Here is a 23,421-nt window from a genome sequence, read left to right as displayed (position 1 = left end):
GCAAGAGTTCAAGAGTATTTTGGCAAAACTTGCCATCTTTAAACAATCCTGAAGGAGAAAAGATCTGAAAAGAGGCAGATACTCATTGGTCTCAAGACCCTCTTTCTCCTTTTTTTCAATACAGAAAACCAGGACTTTCTACACTGACTTGTACCTGACCAGATCCAGATGTTGTGCGCTGTTTCTTGTAGCTTGCACAACCATTGAATCTCGTCACCCTTCCACACAAGGATGGGCAGACTCTGATCTCTCGGGAGCCATAGTGTAGTGTAGTTCCTATATTCCCAATAGGCTCTGCGCATTGGAATAATATATTCAGCAGTGTAGACGTAGGACTGACTAGGTCTCTACTGACTATATTAGACTTAAGTTTTGCCAGCTAGCTCAGAGGTCACTAGAAACTTTCTCGAATAAGCGAGGAGGAGTTTAACCTCCCTGGATAGACAAGAAGGGATTAGCTTCTGACAACCATATAACATGACAACTTTGCTCCCTCAGAATAAGAGTGCATCTCTAGAGTCGTGTGAAAACGATAGACAGCTATTTCACTCAGTCAAGTGTGCATACTTAGTTTCACCAGAGTGCAGAGAAAAGAGAGACGGGCGTTTTCAATAAAAGGTGTTATTTATTGAGCAGTCTTGTTTCTCATACAAGAGCAATGAATTGCCACAATTGCAATACTCATAGTAAAGTAAAGTGCGTACAGTAAAAGGAGGATTAAGAAATAAAACTGTAAAAGCATCGATATGGTTTCTTAGCCATAAGATACTTTAAAATAGATAAAATATATACATACTTATATACATTGACTAACGTACTCAACTGGTGCTTCTAAATACGCCTACCCCGGTGTACCTGACCTAAGCCTACTACGTGGGAAGGAGTAAGTAAGTAGCAGTTTAAGTTAAGTTGGTTTTGCCAAGAATCTGAGTCAAGAATTCTCTCTAAGGTTTTAGTCAGCTCCGTACCTGGGTAATAGAAAGCAGGAGGTCTGGTATCTCTCTCTCAGGACTCGATATCCCAGTAACCCGCGAAGGTATCTGGAAACACCGGAGCTGGATTTCTCGGCAGGACAAAAGACAGGGTCTCTTTCAGTGCGTCAAAGAGGAGGGGCAGCGTCCATGGGCTCTCGCATCAGCTGGGCTCTCGGGCAAGTAGATAGCTGCTCTGCTCCAAAACCACCACCGTGTGTTTGCTTAAGGCAACGTTGGTATATTTATACCTGAAAGGTGCCGGGTTTGACGTACGGTTGGACATAAGACGTCAATGAAGATGTCACCAAGAACTGGCCGTTCTTAGAGTGCTCACAGGAGTTCTAGGATGAAATCAAAACAAAAGCAATGGGGAATTCCCAGGTTGCTGGAGGTTTATATATATATGGATATGGATATGATTCTTATGCCTTTATAAGGATATTATTTATTATAACCACATAAGGGCATAAATCAGGACTATCGAATTTAGGGTCCTAGATAGAACTACAACAATAGGTGGGTGTGAGGTCTGGCTTATTTTACTCAGCTGATGTGACAAAAAAAGATCAAAACAACAGGGTACAGCCTGGTGCAACAAACTGTGAACTCACAATATCAATTAGATTTCTTATACCAGTCAGTTAAGTGAAGGACATATGAGTATTACAAAGGGCTGGAGGTGACCTCATAGATATAATAAAGCTCTTTGAGTCGAGCCCTACTGTACAAGGGTCGTATTCAAAATAGGTAACCACAGAACACTACTCCATAGTATATCTTCATCTCTAAGTATTTTTCTTCTAATATACTAGGAGAAAGCTGCCATGCATGTTCCCCAATCCTACTGCCTCATGCTCCTACCACATTGTTAAATAAATCAGCTAGATAGTGAGGACAAATGATGTGGGAGTGACACCGTAATAAGAAGAATGCACTGTCCAACGACTCCTTTCTGAAAGCAGTAACAAATGCCTTTCAATCGAAAATTAGTTCAGGGAATAAGATGAGCAGGCTAATCTTTAGACCACCAAGAGGTATTTGCATTAGGATATTATGAAATGCCCTTGGGTAAAACCTTTTTTTTAATTAAAGTTTGACCACTTTGTTAGGAGGAATTAAAGCCTAGGAGGAGGCAGGACATTTCCCAAAAGTGAGGACGAATGAGACTGCATGTTTCTGAATTTATTAACCGCTGTCTTCAACACTAATGTGGGCATGGTTGCCTTTTGATAAATCTTGAAGCATTTCCTGTAACCTATCTATGAGACCCTTATATCGTCAGAAGTAGGATAACACTCTGCATTGCTTCGGATATCTGTTTGAGACCCTGAACATTCCAAGACATTCCAAGACAGCAGCACATTAGCAAAGATCACTAACAGTGGGCATGAGTGACCTCCCACTAGGGTCAGATCCAATCCCTCTCCGTACTTCTTTTTGTCCAAGCCTGGTCCCAGTCAATGCCTACAGTCCCGGACTCCCTCGTCGAGTTTTGCAGTTGCTTATTGAACAGAACACATAGAAAAACAACACATCCACCACAAAATAGACAGTGTTCTCCACCACCTCCCCACATGCAGTTCCAAACCTCCCCAACATGTGGTCCACCTAAGTATCACCCATGCATTATAACCAGAGTGTGATTGTGTACCAGAGTCCCCCTCCCCCTCACTCTGTGATCCTCCAGAGTCAGAAAATCCTGTTAGCTAACAAACAAATCCAAAGTAGAAAATAGGAACAAGTAATAAGTACCACATTCTTGCGAGCAGCTTACAAATCACCAACCGCGCCCCTTAACAGGATACCCTACACTAATGAAAACTTGCTAGCTTTAACCCTCTAGGAGGGGTAGGTCCTATCATTGGGGGAGGGGGTAACCCAGGACACAGACCTCATCCTTCCTTGTGTTAAAGTGCAGTGCAAGCTCCAGACATCACCCCACTCTTCCAGTCATTGATAGTGAGAGCGCTGAAACAATGTAAGCCTCATGTCAATATGTAATAATTAGGCGACAATCCACAAGCAATCTTCAAAGTCTTACCTTCTGGCCTCTTCACCAATTAAGTCCCAAGCCCTCACCCTGGAGGCAATCCCCACCCTCAATTTCGCAAGAGCGTGTCATGGGGGGCTACGCCAGGATGGTGGATCCGTTTTGTGGCTCTACAGCAATCCGCAGCCGTCCCTGGGCGTCTCAAGTTCCTCTGATGTAGACTCTCCATCTCGGACCATTGTTCCGTCCTCTTGGACTGTAACCCTTGAAGTAGGTCTATGCCCAGGAACGCAAATGCTGCCGGATTCATACAGTCTCTCTCCACCTCTCCAGTGCAGCCATGGCTGCTATTTGCGCCTGGTCTCTGGTGGTTGGATCCCTGTCTTGTCCCAAACCTCAAGCCAGGCCCAAACCTCCTTCGGTTCATCCAAGAAGTGATTCTTGCTCTATGCAGGCACCATTAAGTGCACTGGAAAAATAATATGTATGGAGCCCCATTGCCCTGAGGTTTTGTTTCATCTCCACATAGGATTTCCTTTGAGCTTGAACCATGCTAATGTAGTTGGGATAGATAGATAAGGCATGGCTCCCAAAGGTGCGTCACTCTGCCAGTCTAGTGGCCCTCAGTATGCAGTCCCCATTGTCATTATTTACTCAAATAGAGCCAAGGAGTGAACGTGCCATCAGAGCCCTATGAATTCTTTCAACTGTGAACAACCGTGATAGGCCTTCCAAGCATATAATCTCAGTATCCATCCCTCCAGGAAGACCTCCGCACCATCCCCCTCTGCCTGTTATCGAAAGACGAAGCCAGCAGAGTTGTGTACTGCATCATGGTGTTGTGCTCTGTGGGCTTGGCTGCTTTCTCTATGCCTATGGCAGCATGCCTGTCTCTGTTGGGGCTCAACCAATTGCACCTCACAGCACAGAGGGGTCCCTACACTTTCGCTGTTGCCTTTACCTGGGCCCATGAAGCAGCCAGGTCCAGTCCACGGGTGCAGGAGCTCTGACTCGCAGTCCCCACGTGCCTGTCAGGCGACCCCAGCGCCATAAGGGTATCTGGTTCCCGGCTTTCAGGGCCTACGGGCAATAAAGCTCAGGTCATCTCCTACACTAGACCCTGTCCGTGGTAACTGCCAGGAGGGGTGAGGGGCAGAGAGCAGCACGCCCCAGTGCCTGTGGACCCTTACCAAGGCAGGGCAGCACAGGGTAACCGGAGGCAGACAGGCTGTTCACCGCCGGGTCTTGGCCTGCAGCACCTCCATCCAGCAGGGCTTCTCCGCACCCAATGAGTGCTATCGGTGGCCCCTCACACCCCTCCGGGAAGTGCACTCCAAATGTAAAGGGCCAGCCACCGGTCGCAGCATCAGCCCCACAAGATGGTCCCACCGGTGCTCCCCTCAGACGTCAGTCAGCGGGCCATACTCTCCAATGCAATGCCTCCGGTTCCAATTCGGAGCTAGGCCACTGGGGCCACGTGCAGTCTCCAGTCGAGGAGCAGGCAGCGCTGCAATCAGGGCACCCAGGTCGCTTACGCACCAGTCTGCCTTGACCACCAACAGGCCTGTCTTGCTGAAGAAGTGCACCTGTGAAATATGACTGCCGGCCATTCCAGACCGTGCCAGTGCCAAAATACAGCTCCAGACCTCTAGCCACTGGTCTCCACTGTCAACCCCAACACCAGGGCTCCCAGTCAAGCAGGAGTAGCGGTTGTAGAGCAGTTCTCGATCAGGATTTCAAAGGATTTAGCATAGGGTGGCTGGAACTATCGGTGTTCACGTATAATACGCAATCTTGTTCTGTCAAATCTCAAATTAATTTAACTGGAGTTCAAATGCACATTTTAAAGCACATTAGAGTGCTTAAAAAAGCAAGCATTGGCCAAGTCAATAGGTCGGGCTTTAATATGCTAATATATGCAAACACAGACACACAAATGTACTTAGACTATTTCTTTGAGTCTAACTCGTCCTCAGCCTCATGCCTCTGCCATGTTTATCACTCGTCAAGCTGCAATACTACTACACTTTTGTCTCTGTCCAGACCTAAAAAAACACAAAGAGCTGTGAAACAAACTAAGTGACAAAATGTCTATTACCAAGACAGTTGAAAGCTTGAGAACAATGGCTCAAGTGTTTCCACTGGCTGTATGGAAAGACACTACTATGCAGGCAACACACGTGTATAGAGGGAGAGGGATGAGTAAGATAAACTGGAAGGGGTGAGAGTGCAACCATGAAGGTGGACTTAAAAGAAGGAGGTGATCACTTCAGTTCTCCACGACAAATGCACATTTGCTCTTGCATGCCTCCCTACCTTGAGAGTAGTGGAGAGCAGTGCCAGGCACCGGGCATGCCGCCATTTGTCCCTCCTGCAAGTCTTACTCATTAGATTAACTCCTCATATTTAGATACTAGCAGCCCGTCCCGACCTTGTCCGGGAGCAATCAGGCTTCCCCGACCCCCGCCTGCCCCGACTATGGCCAGCAGCCCGGGCCCCCGTCCGCCCCATCCCCCCACTGCCCCGACCCCCGCCTGCCCTGACATTGTCCTCCGGAGGCTTACCTCACACAATTATGCCAGAGGCCCAGTGTTGCAGTGGTGGCCAGCAGCAGCGCTTCAGGCAATGGGGAGCTTTCTGGGTAAGTGGGGCTCTGGCGCTCTGTTTGCAGGGAGGTGAGGATGAGCAGAGGTTGCAAGGATAAGAGTAGGAGTTCACAGAGTATGGAGCGGCCGGCGGGAGTCGGGAGCTTGAGCACAAATATGCCAGAGGGTCCCCCGCCTGCCCCGACATTGTCCCCCGGAGCCTTACCTCATCCGCCACTCCTCAATTCAGTGCTCCTCGCCGCTCCGCCGGTCTGCTGCTGCTCACCGCCTGTGTGCAGCTCGTCAGTGCTCCTACCCCGCGCCATGTCCGCCGCTCAGTGCCGCTCCTCAGTTCAGTGCTCCTCGCCGCTCCGCCGGCCTGCTGCTGCTTACCGCCTGTGTGCCGCTCGTCAGTGTTCCTCCCCCGCGCCATGTCCGCAGCTCCTCCTCGCGTTCCTGGACGCCGCTCCTCCTCACGCTCCTGGACGACATCAGCACACAGGTCGCGGCCGGCGCTACTTCGAGGGGACTACTTTTTTTTAAATGTAAATTTTTTAAATATAACGTATTTTTTTAATTTGTATAGCCTATGTCCATCTGCACACCCTGAGGATTCCAACGATGTATCGGGTGTGTGGATTGGCGCTGTGGTTCCCGAGTTTACCCGCCTCAAAGTTCTTCCTTTATAATAGTAGTATAGATGTTGGGACCTGCACAGCTGACAAGCAGGTTGCTAGCTTTTCATTAATATAAGATCAACTATTTCTGCCAAACGACTCAGCAGTAAGTATAGACTAGCATCCGTTTTCTCCCCCAGGCACTTTGTATGATAGTGAAGGCTCATTTAGTGCCCTGCCATGTGGACAAACCTGCATTACTTTAAGACCCACTCAATTTGTTTATATCAAAAACCTGGTTCAGGAATACATCGGGCCATGAAATTGCAATAGCCTTTCCTACTGATTGCTGAATTATTACACAGGCTAGGCTTAACCTCACAGGTGGAGGATTCAGAGTAATTTTGGAGTCTTCTTTCTAATTGATGGCGATAAACAGCCTGCTTTTCAAACGTTGCAGAGACGTTATTGGCTGAACCAAGGTACTCGTCCAAGATTTCCTTTATGGAATTACTTGTGTATCTGCCCCCCACGCCACAGCCTCCAACTTTGACATCGCACTTGCAGAGAATAATTGCCCTTTAATGCTTAAATCCTTTAATTTTCAATTATTTGGGGATTTTTACATTTGGTGTGACCTGGTTAACAAATCTGAAGGAATTTAATGGAGAACATGAGCATATTAAGCCTTACTCTGTTGAGTGCATCACCAACACCCACAATCTTTCCCTACAATAACTTAGCCACCACTTCTTTCATAACCTTCTCCCAAACAGATGATGTTTTAGTCCCGTTCCGAATTAATTTGGGACAATTTTCTTACACACGGTTCATCTCAGACACATGTCACCCAGATTGTTGTCTCTTTTGCTGAAATGTCTTCTGTCGCTCCCTCTATTTTTCATGCCTATCTCTCAGCTGTTACTTTATGGATTAATAGAAACTCTGAGCTGCTCCTTTTTGGAGGGGCATCCATTATTTGGAGTCCCTCCTGCTGGCCTTCTGAACTGAGCAAAGCTCCAAACACCATAAATTCTGTGAAAAAACGTAGGAGCATTTCTGAATGTTACTCTGTCGTACAAAAAACAAATAAACACTATCACTTTCACCTGCTTCTGCTACTTTACATGTTTTGTAACACCCCCCCCCCCCTCTTTGTGTCCATCGGACTCTTTTCGCTCAGTGTTCCAAATAGTTATTTTGTCATGTATACATTACTGAAACTCCATTTACCTTGGACTGCTGCAGAGATAATTACATCGTTTGTGAATTTATTTACAATCGTGCCTTCACCGGACTTGCTCCAAGAATTTGGAACGTTCCTCCTCCCGAGATCAGATCCAATCCTTCCACTGCATCTTTCAAGAAACATTTAAAATGGCTATTCTTGAGTGAACATTAACAGCATCAACCTGTACTCCTTCTCAAGCCCCCCTGTGTACAGATTTGATGCTTATCTTACACCATTGTTTCGATTTACTTTATGCTGGTCTGTTAAATTGTTATCTCGCTCTATGGCCCTTCTGAATCTGTACTGGTTGGGCCGACTCCTCCGGTCCCTGACCTTGTTTGTTTCCCCCCTTTGTTTGGTAGTGTGTTGACTTAACTATATCATTTGTACCATTGTGTTGGTTTTATTCGTGCTTTCACCAGTTTGTACAGCAGTCTGATACCCGTAAGGGTCATGTTCGCGCTTTATAAAACCTTTAAAATAAATAAATATTTAGAATCTGGCTTGAAAGCAAAGGGAAGTCATTCTGAAATCAAGCATGATGATAAATACCATTGTGGCAGATGTTCAGAACCAGAGATTTCAAAGAAGGTTCACAAAAGCAGTACTGAAAAAAATGTCCACAAATTCTGGCTTTATGTTTTCTTAGCAAACGAAACAAGTATACACTCTCTTGCTAATTCTAGCTAAGGAGATGATTACCTCCTCACATGTTATATTTCCTCAAATTCTACAAAAACAGCACCAACAAAATCATTTCAAGCGTGTTACACTTTACTCACCCATTCAAAGTAACAGTCATGGTATCATATTACGATTCTTTTGTTACTATCTATTATAAATACATCGCTTAGGTCACTGCTTCAATAGTAAATTAAAGCCAGTCCTTTTGTGAAGGGTCTTGTTACCTCATGAAGGAAGGCAGCTGGCGAAGGGTTTCACAGTCTGCATGTGAGAAGATCCGGATTCTTCTCCGGGCTTCTTGGAGGCTACAGCACAGCACACTGAGGGCCTGAGAGTGGAAATGCTCCACTAGAGACAGCTGGAAAACAAAGTATGCAGACCATATTCTTAGAAGAAACTCTAGTGGTTGGGGCTACAATATCAGAAAACCGTCATGTAAGAGGAATCAATTTGCCAAAAACCCATTAGGGGGATCCTTACTGGTAATGGCACTGTGGCCAGACTTGGGGCATGGATTGGGAGGCAGTTGGAAGTGTTCCAGTGGTTTAGGGAAGTGAGAACTCCCTAAGCCACGATCTTTCGAAACTTCACATTTTTTTATATATATATATATATATATATATATATATATATATATATATATATATATATATATATATATATATATATATATATAATTTAAATGTGATGTGCTTTGTACAAGGATACTTTAGTTTGATTGTAATACTCAAGTTAAAACAAATCAACAGAAAATTGATTAGTTCCCAAATATGTTAATCTTAGATGTACAATTTAAGTCATTACATCCATCATGTACACTGCCCATAAACATCATTTGACAATCCAAGATCAACCTATTGACAATAACCATGCATAGACAAGAGCATTTGAAATGTTTTACAAAGGCTGTGAGTGAGGAACCCACAAAGAGTTCCCACAATGTACCCCAATCCTAATTTTCATTACTGTATAATATACCAATTTGGAGAGCTCACTTTCACAAGCTGCCAATCCAGTGCTGAGAAACAGGCAGACCACTCAAAACGTACTTCTACCCATACACACCTAAAGAACCACTTTTCCAGTACCCCCCTATCCTTAGACCTCTACTAATACATGTTTATCCTGTCCTGCACCATGCACTCCTTGGCAGGATTCAAATTTTACGCAAATATTTCAAGGTGCCTCTATATTTTATTGAAACATGCACCCCTATTTCAATACTTAGCAGGGGTATAAGGAAATTAGCTTATGGTTATTTGTTATGGGTAGACGCTTCAATGAATCAATAGTAATTAGGATGACATTTATCAAGCAGTTAGGATGTTTGCAGTAGACATATTTCCAACAGTGAGTAGTGTTTAAAGATGATCAACACTATTTACCAACCGGACTCCACTTAACATATTAGTTTTCCAGTACTTCTTTCATGTTGGCAACATATACGTATATGAAGGCTATACCTGTGAGGTCAGTGACTGCATCTAGAGGCCAGGGCACTGATGGGGAGCTTAACCCATGTGAGTTTGTTCAAAGAGGTAGTTTCTCACTATGGTACCAACTTCATGTCAGCAAACATCAAGTCCATGTGGAAGGAGTGTGGGGTAACCTAGAAATTCTCCACACCAACCATCCTCATCCTAACGAGCTTATTGAGAGGTTCAATAAGACCCTGAAGGGCATGATCATGAGTGTGTCATAGCACTTGAGGCGGAAGTGGGACAGCCTCGTGACATACTGCAGAAGGGGGTTGGATTCAGCCCCTTTGAACTTCTGTACAGGTAACTTCTTAGGGCCTCTCAGACTGTTGAAGGAAGTTTGGGACCAAGCTCCAAAGAAAGCCACACAGGATGTCGTCAGCTAAATGCTGGCACTCCATACCCAGGAAGCGCTTCTGGAAGAAAGCTAAAGAGAATCTAGATCCTGCCAGAAAGTCATGAAACAGTGGTATGACCAGAAGGTGACTAGTCGAGTTTCAGCATGACTAAAAAGTGTGGGTGATGGAGCCTGTAGAGTCCAGGGCACTAGAAGACCACTGGGCTGGGCACTATGAGGTGAAAAACACAAGAGTGAGATCACCTACCTGGTGGACCTCAAGACTCCAAGGAACCCTTTAAGGGTTGTGCATGTCAATCACTTCAAGCCCCACTTTGAGAGGTCCGAGGTAACCATGCTACTGATCACAGGTGAAGGAGTGTAGGAGGAGAGTGAACCTCTCCTAGACCTGCATTTTTTCCAAGGAGCAGGATGAATCAGTGGAGGGTATCAGCCTGGGGCAGTTTGCCACTCTTTTCTCCCTTACCCCAGGACTCACTACATGGTGCACACATGATATTGATACCAGTCCCAGTATGCCTGTAAAGAGTAATATCTAGAGGCTATCTGAGAAGGTGAGAGTCAACATAAAGGAGGAAATCTGCCAACTGCTGGAGCTAGGTATCACTAGGCCCTCAAACAAATCCTTGGCCCAGCCCAGTGGTGTAGGTAACCACGGCTGTTCCTCCAGCTTCCACACACATCTTTGGTTCTGCGTGGATTACCAGGGGCTCGATGTCGTCACCAAGACCGACACACACCCCATCCCCCCAAGCAGACAAGCTCATAGATCGGTTGGGAGCGGCTTAGTTCCTCAGAACGTTTGACTTAGCATCTGGGAAACTGGCAGATTGCTCTGACTGAGGGGGCCAAAGAGAGGTACGCGTTCTCTACCCCAGAAGGGAACTTCCTTTTCCGGGTAATTCGCTTTAGGTTGATTAACGCCCCTGCCACCTTCCAGAGGTTGGTCAACCAGGCCCTGGCTGGGTTGACGGAACTTCAGTACCGCCTACCCAGATGACATTGTGTTCTTCAATTCGTGCTATTAATGACCATTTGTACTGTCTCAGGGAAGTGCTTCAGGCTCTGAAGAGGGCAGGCCTGACTATCAAGGCCAGTAAGTGCCCGACAGGGCAGGTTTCCGAAGTCCATTTGGGAAACCTGGGAGGAGGCAAGGTGCAGCCCATCCAGGCTAAGATCCAGACCAATGTGGCTTGAGAACCCACGACCAAATACCCACCCACTCTCCCCCTTTCAAACCACAGATGGAGGCGAGAGCCTTCTTAGGCCTCACCGGATATTACAGGAGATTCGTAAAGGGGTATGGCACCACTGTTGTTCCCTCGACAGAGCGGACTTCTAAGCAGCCCAGATATGTAATCTGGACGGAGGCATGCCTGCTCACGGCTCTTAAATTCTCTAAAGGATTAATTTTGCTAACAGACATCTCAGAGCATGGCAAAAGGGTGGTCGAAGAGGACCTGGATCAGCTTGTATCATTTATTAGCAGGAGGTTACTTCCCACTGAACTGAGGCGAAATGCAATAAAATGGGAAACCTTTGCAGTGGTCTGTGCACTGAAGAAGTCAAGACCGGTTTAGAGATCACTCCCTGGTTCAGACAGACCACAGACCCCCTCAGGTGGCTAAAGCAGATGAGTGGTGAGAATCCCAAACTGTAGAGGTGGTTCATCTCCCTACAGGGAATGGACGTTACGTTGGAACACCATCCTGGAACAAACCACGCCAATGCAGATGGTCTCTACAGGTTTTTCCACCTTCGTTATGAGTACTCCTAGGGGGATGGGTAGCTCTCTCCACCTTTAGCTGAGGGGTGCAGGAACATGTGTTAGACCTGGCACATTGGATTGGCTTTCCCCTAACTTTGTGCCTTGAGCCCTCCTGTTTTGCTGACTAAATTTGTGCTGGCCTTACGACTCAGTGAACTGCTAACCAGTGCTAAAGTACTTGCGCTCTATCCTTAAAATATGATAGAATTGGCTTAAACCCAATTGGCATATTTTATTTACTTGTAAGTCCTTTGTAACGTGCCAGAACCCAGTGCCTGCAAATGAAATGCGACAAACGGGCTTGCAGCACCGATTGTGCCACCTGCTTAAGTAGCCCTTTAAATAGGTCTCATGCCTGCCACTGTAGCCTGTGTTTGCAGTTTTACACTGACACTTTGACATGGCAAAATAAACCTTTTCATCAGGTCCAAACCTTCCATTTTAATACATATACGTCACCCCTAGGATAGGCCCGGGAGAGCCCAGAGAGCAGGGTGCAGTGTATTTAAAAAGTAGGACATATACTTTTGATTTTTACAAGTGCTTTTAGTGAAGAAAATCGTTAATTCATTTTTCACTACTGCAAGGCGTACCCCTATCATAGGGTAACACTGGAGTTACCTTAAATACATTGAATACGTTGTAACTTCCAAATGGGAACAGGTACCCAGTTCATGTTTGGTGGAATTGTAATGACAAATCTTCTCTTATGGGAAAGCTGGATTTTAAGTTACAATTTTGAAAACACATTTAGAAAGTTGGCATTTTCTTGCCTTAGCCATTTAGTGTCTACAGTCTGTATCTGGGTCACATGGCTGAGTGTAGGTTGCAGCTGGGTTTTGGGTATTCCTCCTAGACAGCCACACACAATAGAGAGCTTAGGTGATCTTGGTGGGGGCCGCACTGGCAGAAAGGGAGGGTGGAGATGGCACAGCCCTACTTGCACTTGAATAGGCTGTGTCCTGCCTCCACATAAAAGGCTGTAGTTAGTTTGGAGCCAATGCATGAGCGGTACCTGTGTACTTCGAAGGGAAACCTCTAGAAGCTTCTACTACTACAAAGGAGGCACCAGGTATAAATATTGGAGCTCAGACACCAACTCTTCAGTACTCTTATGGACCTGTGGGGACTATGCCCGGAAGGAGGGCTGCTGTGTTGCTGAAAGGACTGCCTATCTGTTGGACTGATGTGATGGGGCCTGCACCTGAATCTATCACCCCTGGGAGTATCTGGACATTGGGGTACAAGGTCTCTGTGGAAAAGCCAGATCTTGAGGAAACGGTGGGAAGAAATGAGCAGTAAAAGGCTAAACACAGGGCAGAAAAATGAGCGAGCAGAAAAGGCAAAACCGAGGGGAGGAAAATTAGCACAAAGGCAGAGCAGAAGAGGGCAAACCAGAGGGCAGAAAGGCAAGTAGAAAAAGCCTAAACTGAGAGCAGAAAAAAGGAAAACAAAAGGCAAAACAGAGGGTAGGAAACTGAGCGGAAAAAGCAAAACAGGGCATAACAAAACAGAAAAGGCAGAGCAGAAGAGGGCAAAATAGAGGGTAGAAAAATTAGCAAAAAAGGCAAAACGAATGGTAGAAAAGGCAAAACAGAGGGCAGAAAAAAGGCATAACAGCAGAAAAACAAGCAGAAAAGGCAAAACAGAGCAGAAAATGAGCATTAAAAGGCAAAACAGAGCAAGAAACAAGCAGAGAAGGCATAAACAGAGGGCAGCAGGTAGGCAGTAGAGGGTAGCAGACTGCGGGCAAGCTGGACAGGGGAACTGTCACAGTAACTGCTCAATTGGGTTACGCTACGGCCTCCATTAAGTAGGTCCTGGGGGAGGGTGGAGCACTGGGTGGTGGGAGTGGGGAAACGGCAAGAGGAGAGAAACTGCAGGAAGAAACGAGCTGAAAAGGCTGAAACGGGCAAAACAGCAATAAAGGGCAAAACAGAGGGCAGGAATATGAGAAGAAAAGGCAAAGCACAGGGCAAAAAAACAAGCAGAAACAAGCATAACAGAGGGCAGAAAAACAAACAGAAAAGGCAAAACAGAGAAAGAAATATGGAGAGGAGGCACAGAGGTCAGCAGGTATGCAGGCAGCAGAGGGTAGAGTACTGTGGGTAAGCAGAACATGAGAAATGTCGCAGGGGAAGCTGGCACGAGGACCTGTCCTTTAACATTGTGAGCATCAACTGCTACCAAAGGGGTTGAAGATTTTCAATCACTATGTCAAGGAACAACTAATGCAAATGGTGTAATAACGAGGCTCGGACAGGACAGCTGCATAATGATTTGAGGCAACTTAAACACAATTGGGGAGCACAAAAAGGAAGCAGAAAAGGAGAGGAATGGCCTTGCGGTCTGAGCCCTTACGAGAAGAGATAACTTATCAAATGGAGATAGGAGGTGAAGCACAAGTCTACCATACCTGAAGTCCTTTAATAAAGTTGTGAACTGAGAAATCGTGATACAGAAAGATGCTGATGAGAACCTGCAGCACTTTTCCACTCAGCTTAAAGGGAAACTGTGTTGTGAGAAGCAGCTAGGAGGAAAAAGAAAAAAGGATATTTTACTCAGTGCAGCATTTCCCTATACTAACTCCCCTCTACCTCCCCTTTACTCATCCCAAACTCCCGCCTATGGCTAACCCCCGACCCCCAAAAAAAATGTATAATACATTGAAAATAAATTCTAGACCCTTCCCTCTTTTATCCCTCCACTATTCTTTTTCAATCCAAACAACAGAATAACATATCCAGCTATCAAATTACTTTATATTTCACTATACTAATTCACCACTAATCCTTTATGGGTTCTGGAGTAGCCTGCTACTCACTGAAAATGCGCTTCAACACCTCATCAGGGGTAGGAAGCACTATATAAATGCAAACCTTCTCCCTCTTTTATCCCTCCACTATCCTTCCCAATCCAAATAACTGACTAAAATTTCGACCGCTCAAATTACTTTCATATTTCACTATACTAATTCACCACTAATTCTTTATGGGTTCCGGAGTAGTGTGCTACGTGCCGAAAAAGCGTTTGGACGCCTTATCAGTGGTAGTAATCGCTATATAAATTCAATTACAATACAATAGATAACTAAAGTGTTCCTAAAGTCGTCACTATTCTATAGCAAAATTGTGTAATTTCGTTTTAGGATTTAAACAGGATACCAACAGCTTTAGTCTTTTGCATGGTGTGTTTCCTAAGCACTTGGTGGTACACAAACACTTGCTCGCTAGATATGTACAAATCACAGCCTGCAACAGCCCTCTTGAAGTCTACGTGGATGTTAGAAAGACAAAGCTATAGCTCACAAAACAGACTCTTTCAAGTGAAGAATCCACACCTAAGAAGTCAGTGCCTGGTTTCTAATCCTGAGCAAAGGATTGTTGACTCAATTCATGCACACTACGTTACAATTGAATGCAATTCTGGCCATTACAAATAATATTTCCAAACAGCCTATCAATTCAACACTTTAACAGTGCACTGTAGTCATTATTAGATAAAGAGGCCTGGACACATTTTTAATAATGTTGGCGCAATTTCGAGATCAGAAATTACACCATTATACCACTTCAAGTAATTACGTGCCATCTGAGTAAAAGTTTACCACAAATGGGCCCAATGATGGTAGACATTTACAGCAAACGAACGCCAACCAAATGAGAGCATCCTATTCGCAGTGTTTTCATTTAAATGCGTCCTCGAGCCAAAAATGGCACCACGTGACAATTTACATTAGGTGTCATTTTGCCAAAATTTCCCATATTTAGGCCAAAGCAGATTACACATAGTTCACACACCGCTAGAGATAACACAATGTGCATTTCTTGTGGACTCTTATATTAACTTTGTGTCCAATTATGAATCCATCCTTTTTCCTCACCACCACGATCATATTTAACATAAATTGAGCACTGCTGCCAGAAATCTCGGCATAAAGGACTAACTAGTTTGTATGTATGTAGCCTAAACTCCTACATGATAGTGGCTGGGAGCCCCCATACTATTTGGGGCTGACTGTACTGCCATAAAATACTTCACTTTCAACTGCTACAGATCTGTGAGTGATGGTGTGAGTTTAGTAGTGCTCACATCTCTGAAATGAGCACTAATCTCACATCATCAAACAAACAATAGTCTACACATAGTTCAGTGTGCAAGGTACAAAAACATAATCGACTTAATGCCATTTAGTGGAACTAATCAATTAATACTTTTTTCAGCTTTGCTTGGTGGTGGCGTTTCAATGAAGGTCCAAATGAAAAAACTCGGAGTTTGCAAGACCTCTACTCTCGGGGTTACAATAGGAAGGGCACAGCAAGTGCGCAAGAAAAGCGGATATTCTGGTTACACAGTCTAATAAAAATAAAGCGAAGGCTCAGAGACGCATGTATTAAATCCAATGCTTTATTCACAAACTGGATGGTTGACAATGCACATTTTACCAGAAAATAAATACTGCTGAAAGTTATTACCACCATCGACTTCAAATGGTACGTTATAACATGTACTGCATATGGATTCTGTCCACATTGATGTCAGTGGTGTTGCACTGCTGAATTATAACTTGTAGCTGCTTTTACTGATGCAGCATATCGCCAATCAGGGGTAACCCGGTAATCCTAGGGATCTGGGTAGTAAATCAAATATGCTACACAATGATCCCCTTGGGAGAAAGCCTATCCTCCCTGGGCCAATCAGAACCATATACTAAACATTATTGGTATAGCATATCAATACAATTTATTATTCTTGCAATCATTCAATATAATACATTTTAGACGAAAATCAGAGTAGACTATTTCATGTTGCAGGTGCTCCACAAACAGCGCAGTGCAATGTGACAAGTGAATAAAGTACACCAGTGCTTATTTACAATACATAGAGTCTGGAAACTAATGTTGTGAAAAATTAAAAATACAAGACTCAAAATTGGAGTTTGTTGAAGAAAAAGTGAGCCAACAACATCAGTCTCTAGTGAAAGTCGATGTTTAGACCCCACACATAATTTATAACAGGGTCAGCTAACAGGACCTTGACGGCAGCATCCAACACAGCACAATGGCTCAAAGACAATCATTTTTGGGGGAAAGGGAAAATCACTCGATTGGAAAAACAAAGTCAACACAGCATGGTGGCTGAATCACATTGATTCCTTAGTAAGAGTAAAAATCAATCCTCTTATTCTGATAACATGGTGCAGAGATCATCGTTCTGGGCTCAACTGTTTTTTTGCAATCGTGGCCGAAGCAATCCACAGAGATTCGCGTTCCACATCAAACGACAGTTACTGGCTTATTACTGGTGAAGGACTCCCATCCTTCACAACTAATAACCTATTTTCTTACAGTGACTGAAGGGGGTCTCAAAGGGATCTGCCAAACTGAACTTGTTCAGCGTGAGGCCAATGCTGTACAGTTCCTGGAGAGATCTTTCAAATGGCATACAAAGTCAGACTACTGAGATAAGCAGGAGTATTAATTCGGCAGGCCCAGTTTCCTTATATCTTTGCGCTCATGCCGCATTTTCCTAGAGATGCTAGGTTTTCATCCTCCTCAAATATAGATGTTATAGATAGTATGCAACATACCTACATCTCGTTTGGGAAGTGCTATGGTGTGGACGTGAAATACATTTAATAATGATAGGATATTAATTTTTATATTGTAGTGTCCTTTCCTGATCAAGAGATAAATCGTGGGCACCATCTTAGTTTCTTTTTCTTAATTACCTCAAATAGGACTGGATAATTTGCCTTCTGTAGACCCCGATTTATTGGATTGATATACATTAAAAGATATTTAATTTCATAATTCACCCATTTAAATGACAAAATACTCCATAGCCTCTCTTTTGTTTCGGACCCTGACCCATGCCAACATTTCTGAGTTTAAGACTCACCTTCAATCCAGAAATTTCTTTGTATTGTTTTACAAATTCCAGAACCTTCAGGGTGGAGCTCATGGTTAATCACACTCAATAAGAGATCATAAGCAAATATGTGGATTTTATTTTGTTGTACTATGAGGAACATTCCCTCAACTTTTGGGGATCCCTCTGGTTGGCCCTAGCAGCGGAGGTGTCAAAACGAAATATTGCTAGGATGGGAGGAATGGCAGCGTGACCTCGACTGGTGCCAAAGGACAGAGGAAATGGTATATAAAAGTAGGGGGGGTGCTAAAAAGTGGGGAAAAGTGTGGACACCCTGGCGCAGGTACAGAGAAACTGGTGCAATCACGGGTAGGGAGGTTGGGGATGGCTTATTGTCCTTGTTCCCTATTGATAACTACGTTATCAATTTTGTGATGTGTCCCAATGTACTATATTGCAATTGTGTGATGCCGTATGGTCTCATGAGCATTGTTAATACAAAGAATTTTCACCCAAAAAAAACAACTTTTGGGATCCAAGAAAAAGAGGAGAGGCAGGACCCCTTTCTGGCCCCTCTATCAAGAGGGAAAAATGCTGATTACTCACAACTGCCTACGATTCTAGCTTTGGCTTTTGCATAAACTGCTTAAATATATTTTTGCATCACAAGTCCAATCACGCCTTAAATAAACAAACATATTGAACAAAAGATCAATTCCCCCTTTTATAGGCCAAAGGGATCTTTTTCTTAACACCTTTCTCAACAAATGCATGATTCTAATAATCCGGACAAATATGGGTAAAGCAAGAAGGGTATATTACCCTCTATTGAACTAGGAAGCACTTTTGTAAATAGTTTAAGATGTAAAAGCGAGCAGAGAAATCGGTCTGTACAAGGAGCAGAAATCTACAGGTCTAACTAGCTTGTGTTTTTAGAAAAATACAGGAGCATGTGTAAAAAGCACTAGTTAACCCATTCAACACCAGGGCTTTGTTAACTTGCAATTTTTTAAACAGCCTCAACACTTCTGCTTCTGATATGAGTTTTAAGATTTCACACTTCTGCTTCCCTTACCTAGGATATGTTCAAGGAATGCATTAATAGAGGAATCATATACGGGATCACTCTTATTTATGCCAGTAAAAAGGAAATACATTTCAGCAGTTTCGCTTTTTCAGATGTTGTATGTTGACCCATGGCAAGCAGTCAGAGGTAAATTTATTCATGTTTTAGTTAATTAAAATCATACAAGCGAGAAGATCATGCATACATCATATACAAATCTTAATTTGGCAAAAAAAGAGAATAAAACAAATAACCAAAAGTTCATCGGGTGCTAAGGATAATTCTCCAATGTATTATCAAAAAGGTAAATTAATTCTTATTTACAGTTCAACAATCGATAGTGCTACCAAAATAGTCATCTCAGTCAACTATATATCAGACGTCTGGTCCTCAAAATCAACATTGGTGTTGAAAGAAAATAACGTGTGTAGTGCCGGTTTGTTAGTTCGCATATCGATTAGGCCACTCTTTCATCAAAAAATTATATTACATAGCGAAGAACAGAAAAAATGGTAAGGGGATTCGGCCAATACCCAGTAAAGACCTCTGAAGTTTGCAATCATTCACATGAAGCTACTGTGTGCAGTCGTTTTTCAACTGGCTGCTGGTATTTCACAAATCTTGCTGCCAGTATAGGGTGCTATGCTTTGAGGCAAGCCATTACCGTAAGCCTGCAAGAACTTATACCTAGGAGCTGGAATTGTGGTTTTAATAATGCATGCCGTTCGGGCAACATGACTGGGCAAATACAGAGAATATGGACAATTGTTTCGTTATAAGATTGACACAGCCTACAAAGTGAGGTGGTGCTACATAGTAGCAAGCAAAGCATTAGGTATTCTAGTTATGACTTGAGCCAATGCAGTGTGGCAGTCAGGAGCTAGTCTGCTTTTGGCCCGTTCATGGAAATGCCGTTTAAGCTATTAAAGTGTCCTCACTGATCTTTCTGTGGATAGTGGATTCAGTTATCCCCACAGGGTTGTAATTTCGCTCAATAAGGTAATCTTACCAATCTCCCTTTATATTGTTTTATATTTTTAAATGTCTTTGGCAAGTATCTCTTGCAGAAGGGCCCAGCTGGGTATCTGGTCTACTCTTAAGCAGACATAGTTCACCTAAACACCACTTTGAAGGCATTCCAGGCAGTCAACATCAAAACAGCACAAATTTAGTTCATCTGAAAATATTCCTGCATTAGTTTCCCCAAGTGAAGATCATATAGTCTACCCTTCAATAACAATCAATACAAACTTATTAATAGAGCACAGAGCTGCTTCTAAAGAAGCGTCCCAACCCTAGCCGCCAGGTAAAAAAAAAAAAAAAGATTATAGGGCAAATAGAAAAAGAAATGTCTTCAAATTTTTTGTAAACATTAATTTGGACTGAGCTAACAGAAGGCCTAGTGGGAGAGCATTCCAAAGCCTGGCCGCGAGGTACCCAAAAGATGTTCCACCTCTTTTAGCTTTTCAAAACCAGAGAGTGTTAAGTAGTTTTAAGTTGTTGAATCTAACGGATCTAGTATGAGAATAAGCCTGCAGTCTCCTCCTTAGGTAGTGGGGACTCTTCCTTATGTTCAAGAGCTCTGTAGGCAAAGGTAAGGGCCTTGAATTTAATCCGTTTTAAAGCGGGCAACCAGTGAAGTTGTTGCAATCAGGGTGACACAGAAAACATGCTAGAATCTTCAAAATTAGACAAGTTCCGGCTTTTTGAATAATCTGAAAGAGCTGAGTCAGGTACGTCGGAAGGCCCAAGTATATGCGGTTTGCATAGTCTAATTTTGAAGTCACCAAAGAGTGAAAAATAATCTTGCGAGTATCCTCTGGCACTAGATGCACCACCCCCCTTAAGGATTTAAGAGTTGCAAAGCAGCTATCATATATTGCTTTGACTTGAGGTTCAAAGAAGAGTTCTGAATCAAATAAAGCCCAGTTTCCTAGGGTTGAGGAGGCCGAAGGCAGGGCCCCAGCTCCAAAGGCCACCAGTTACATGAGTCAGGGCAGCATTTGTTCCAAATAAAAGAATCTCTGTTTTATCTTAATTAAGCAAGACAGTTACTGCTCCTCCAATCATTCACGGATTTAAGACAAAGTTTAAAAGAATTAAGAGCTTCCACGTCAGTCTCCTGAAAGGATAGGAGGAGAGGAGTATCATCAGTGTATAAAATCACCCGCAAACTCCAGTATTCTCTAAAGGTTCCAGATAAATATTAAAGAGAGTGAGACTCAAAGCAGAGCCCTGAGGAACTCCACAAACAAGAGGTTTCGATGAACAAGCAGAAGAAGACAACAGAACAGACTTTTTCCTATCTTCCAAAATAGACTTAAACTGGGACAAGGCCGGACCTTGAATGCCCAATTTACCGAGCCTGCTTAGGAGAATTATATGAGATACTGTATCAAATGCCAAGGATAAGTCAAGTGGCACCATTATCGCTGAGGAATTCTCATAAAGATTCTCTTTGATAAACTCAGTGACTTCAACCAAGGCAGATTCTGTGATATATCCTGACCTAAAACCTAATTGTGAATCATGTTGCAAATGATTAGATTCCAGAAAGTTGTCTATTAACTAACTTCTCTAGCATTTTCACCCTTGCCGGCAAAAGAGACATGGGTCTGTAGCTGCTTAAAATGCTAGGGTTGGAGTTAGATTTCTTAAGTAAAGGGAGCAGGAGAGTCTGTTCCCAGCTCCTGGGAACAGGCGTGATTATAATAGGATGAACACGAATGGAAGCCATTTTTAAGCCATCAAGTAGACATTGATAAAGAGGAGAATCCAATTTGCAATAGTGCAATTTAGCTAAAGACTCTTCCAAAGATATTGGGTTAAAACTAGTGAAAAGAGGGCCAAAAGGAGGAACATCTACACGCCATCCTCCTATTTTCTCTGGAAGATAAGCTAAAGAAAAGTCTTACGTCGCAGGAGTGTATGTAGTCCAGTATCTCAATAATTCCTATGCCTTTTCTCTGTAGCTCTCAAGGATGAATACCATGCCTAAATGATGTCTATATTAGAGTACACTGTGTGATTGTGTGAGAAATAAGTATAGTATCTATCTGAACTACGAATAGGTCTCTAAATGTCAATGTTGGGACAGAAAGATCCCTCCCATGGTAACAGACGTGTACTCCTGCCCCGAGTGCCCGAGCTGCAAAGGTATCCGGATCCCTGATGCTGATTTTTGTTGTTATGGGCGGACATCGATCATGCATGTGTGCCATGAGATAGGCCTGTCTCAGAGATTGCGGTCTAATTGGACCGGGAGAGGATGCCCAAAGTACTACCCTCATGGTGGTGAAAGGCTACTTACTGCCTTTACCAGTAGTTTAGTAGCAGGAGCAAAGTGGTGGCAGCATACTGTGTAGTGATAAGTAGGAGTAAATAAGCCTTTTTAGCTGGGTCACTGGAGAGAGGCCTACAGGCCCACTCACGAAAAGTTCAGCTGTGGCGTACTTAACTCACCCTTGGCCTCCATCACGTTAGTATGTAGCTCTTTGCAGCACACATGCCGTTGAATGTATTTGTTGAGTGTATGTGGACATGTGAATGGTACAATACATGGAAGATTCTGTGTTCCATTTTGGGAGACCCAGAGCTGACTGAAGGAGCATGAGGAGGTAGAGGATTAATCCTCCTTTAACCCTTCCCCAGCAGATTTGTGGACTGCTGCATTCCTAAGTGCTTAAAAAGGAAGCGCTAGGCTCTTCAAAGGGTGCTCTTTGATTTGGAGAGAGGTTACTGGAAAGGGGTTGGGCATATCTTAAGAGGGGAGATGGAGCTGAGTAGAGAATCATAAAGAGTAGGATAACCCTTAAATGCAAATATCAGTGGGTGACATTCAGGTTAAACTCTAGTCACTACCATAGCCTGTGTTGTGGAGCATCCAATTTAGAGTTGCTCCTGCTGTGGCAGACTGCTTTCTTAACATAGGGCAGGGCAGAAAAGTGGGCACTTCAAAAGGAAGCAGACCCACAACATAAACTTCAAAGTTTCAGACCAGACACTAAATCACATTTTGTGACTGGAAATGGACCATAACAAGGTGAGCTCAAGGCTCCCATAATGGTCAACTGTCAAGCAGCCAGTGGGCTGTATATCGAGGAGGAGAATCTCTGCACAACGTCTGCCTGTGACCAGAACTGGGAGCAAAGGTCTGTCAGCCTCCCAGCTGGGTGAGGGGACATCATCCAGGGAATCCAAAACCACCTACCCAAGAGCCTGGAGCACAAACACTGCCTGCTTGCCAAGACCAATGTACCCTGTGAGGAAGAGGAGAGGGCTTGGAGGGGACGAGGTCCAATGGGGGATCCTGGCAAATTAATCCCTGTTGCGAATTGTGAGGAAGCAGCTGTTGCATGATTCGGTCATCGCCCGTGTGCAGATTCAAGTCAACAGCCCCAAATGCCAGAGGGAGCAGCTGTGAAGATAGCCGTTGCTACACCAATCAGCCCATCGTCCGTGTGCTGTCCCTGAAATGCAAAATGGTCCTGATGAATACCTGCCATGATGTGCATTCAGTAACACATACACAGAGGACCGTAACATCAATGATATTTTGAGCAGTCCATTTCATTTGTCAAATCATCTTTACCCACATTGGTGCTAAGGCAATTCCCGCTGGGTGCTGAAAAGCTTTGAAACCCATTGTTCATGACAAGGTCAACTCGTCATTAGCACAGCTCCAGTGTGCCTCATGACGAGCTGACCTTGTAATTAGCATGGAAGGGGTTACACTTAAACTAAGGTCTATAGAGGGGGAATGTTGAACCACTTGATTAATAAGGAAGGACATTTGTATA

General features: G+C 43.9%; 1 protein-coding gene across 1 annotated transcript in view; it reads right to left on the bottom strand.

Moving 5' to 3' along the window:
- The window catches only part of ORC3 (origin recognition complex subunit 3), a 308,070-nt gene that overhangs the window by 155,994 nt on the left and 128,655 nt on the right, over nucleotides 1–23,421 (bottom strand). Inside the window, exons 9-10 of the mRNA XM_078648189.1 lie at nucleotides 14,102–14,215; nucleotides 8,306–8,439 (exon numbers count right to left, since the gene is read on the bottom strand). Of these exons, the coding sequence (XP_078504315.1) occupies nucleotides 8,306–8,439; nucleotides 14,102–14,215 (248 nt within the window). The remainder of the gene's footprint in view (nucleotides 1–8,305; nucleotides 8,440–14,101; nucleotides 14,216–23,421) is intronic.

Source organism: Lissotriton helveticus, chromosome 6, assembly GCF_964261635.1.
Source record: "Lissotriton helveticus chromosome 6, aLisHel1.1, whole genome shotgun sequence".
NCBI classification, from domain to species: Eukaryota; Metazoa; Chordata; class Amphibia; order Caudata; family Salamandridae; genus Lissotriton; species Lissotriton helveticus.
Note: the sequence above shows the minus strand (reverse complement) of the source record. Positions and strands in the feature narration are given on the sequence as shown.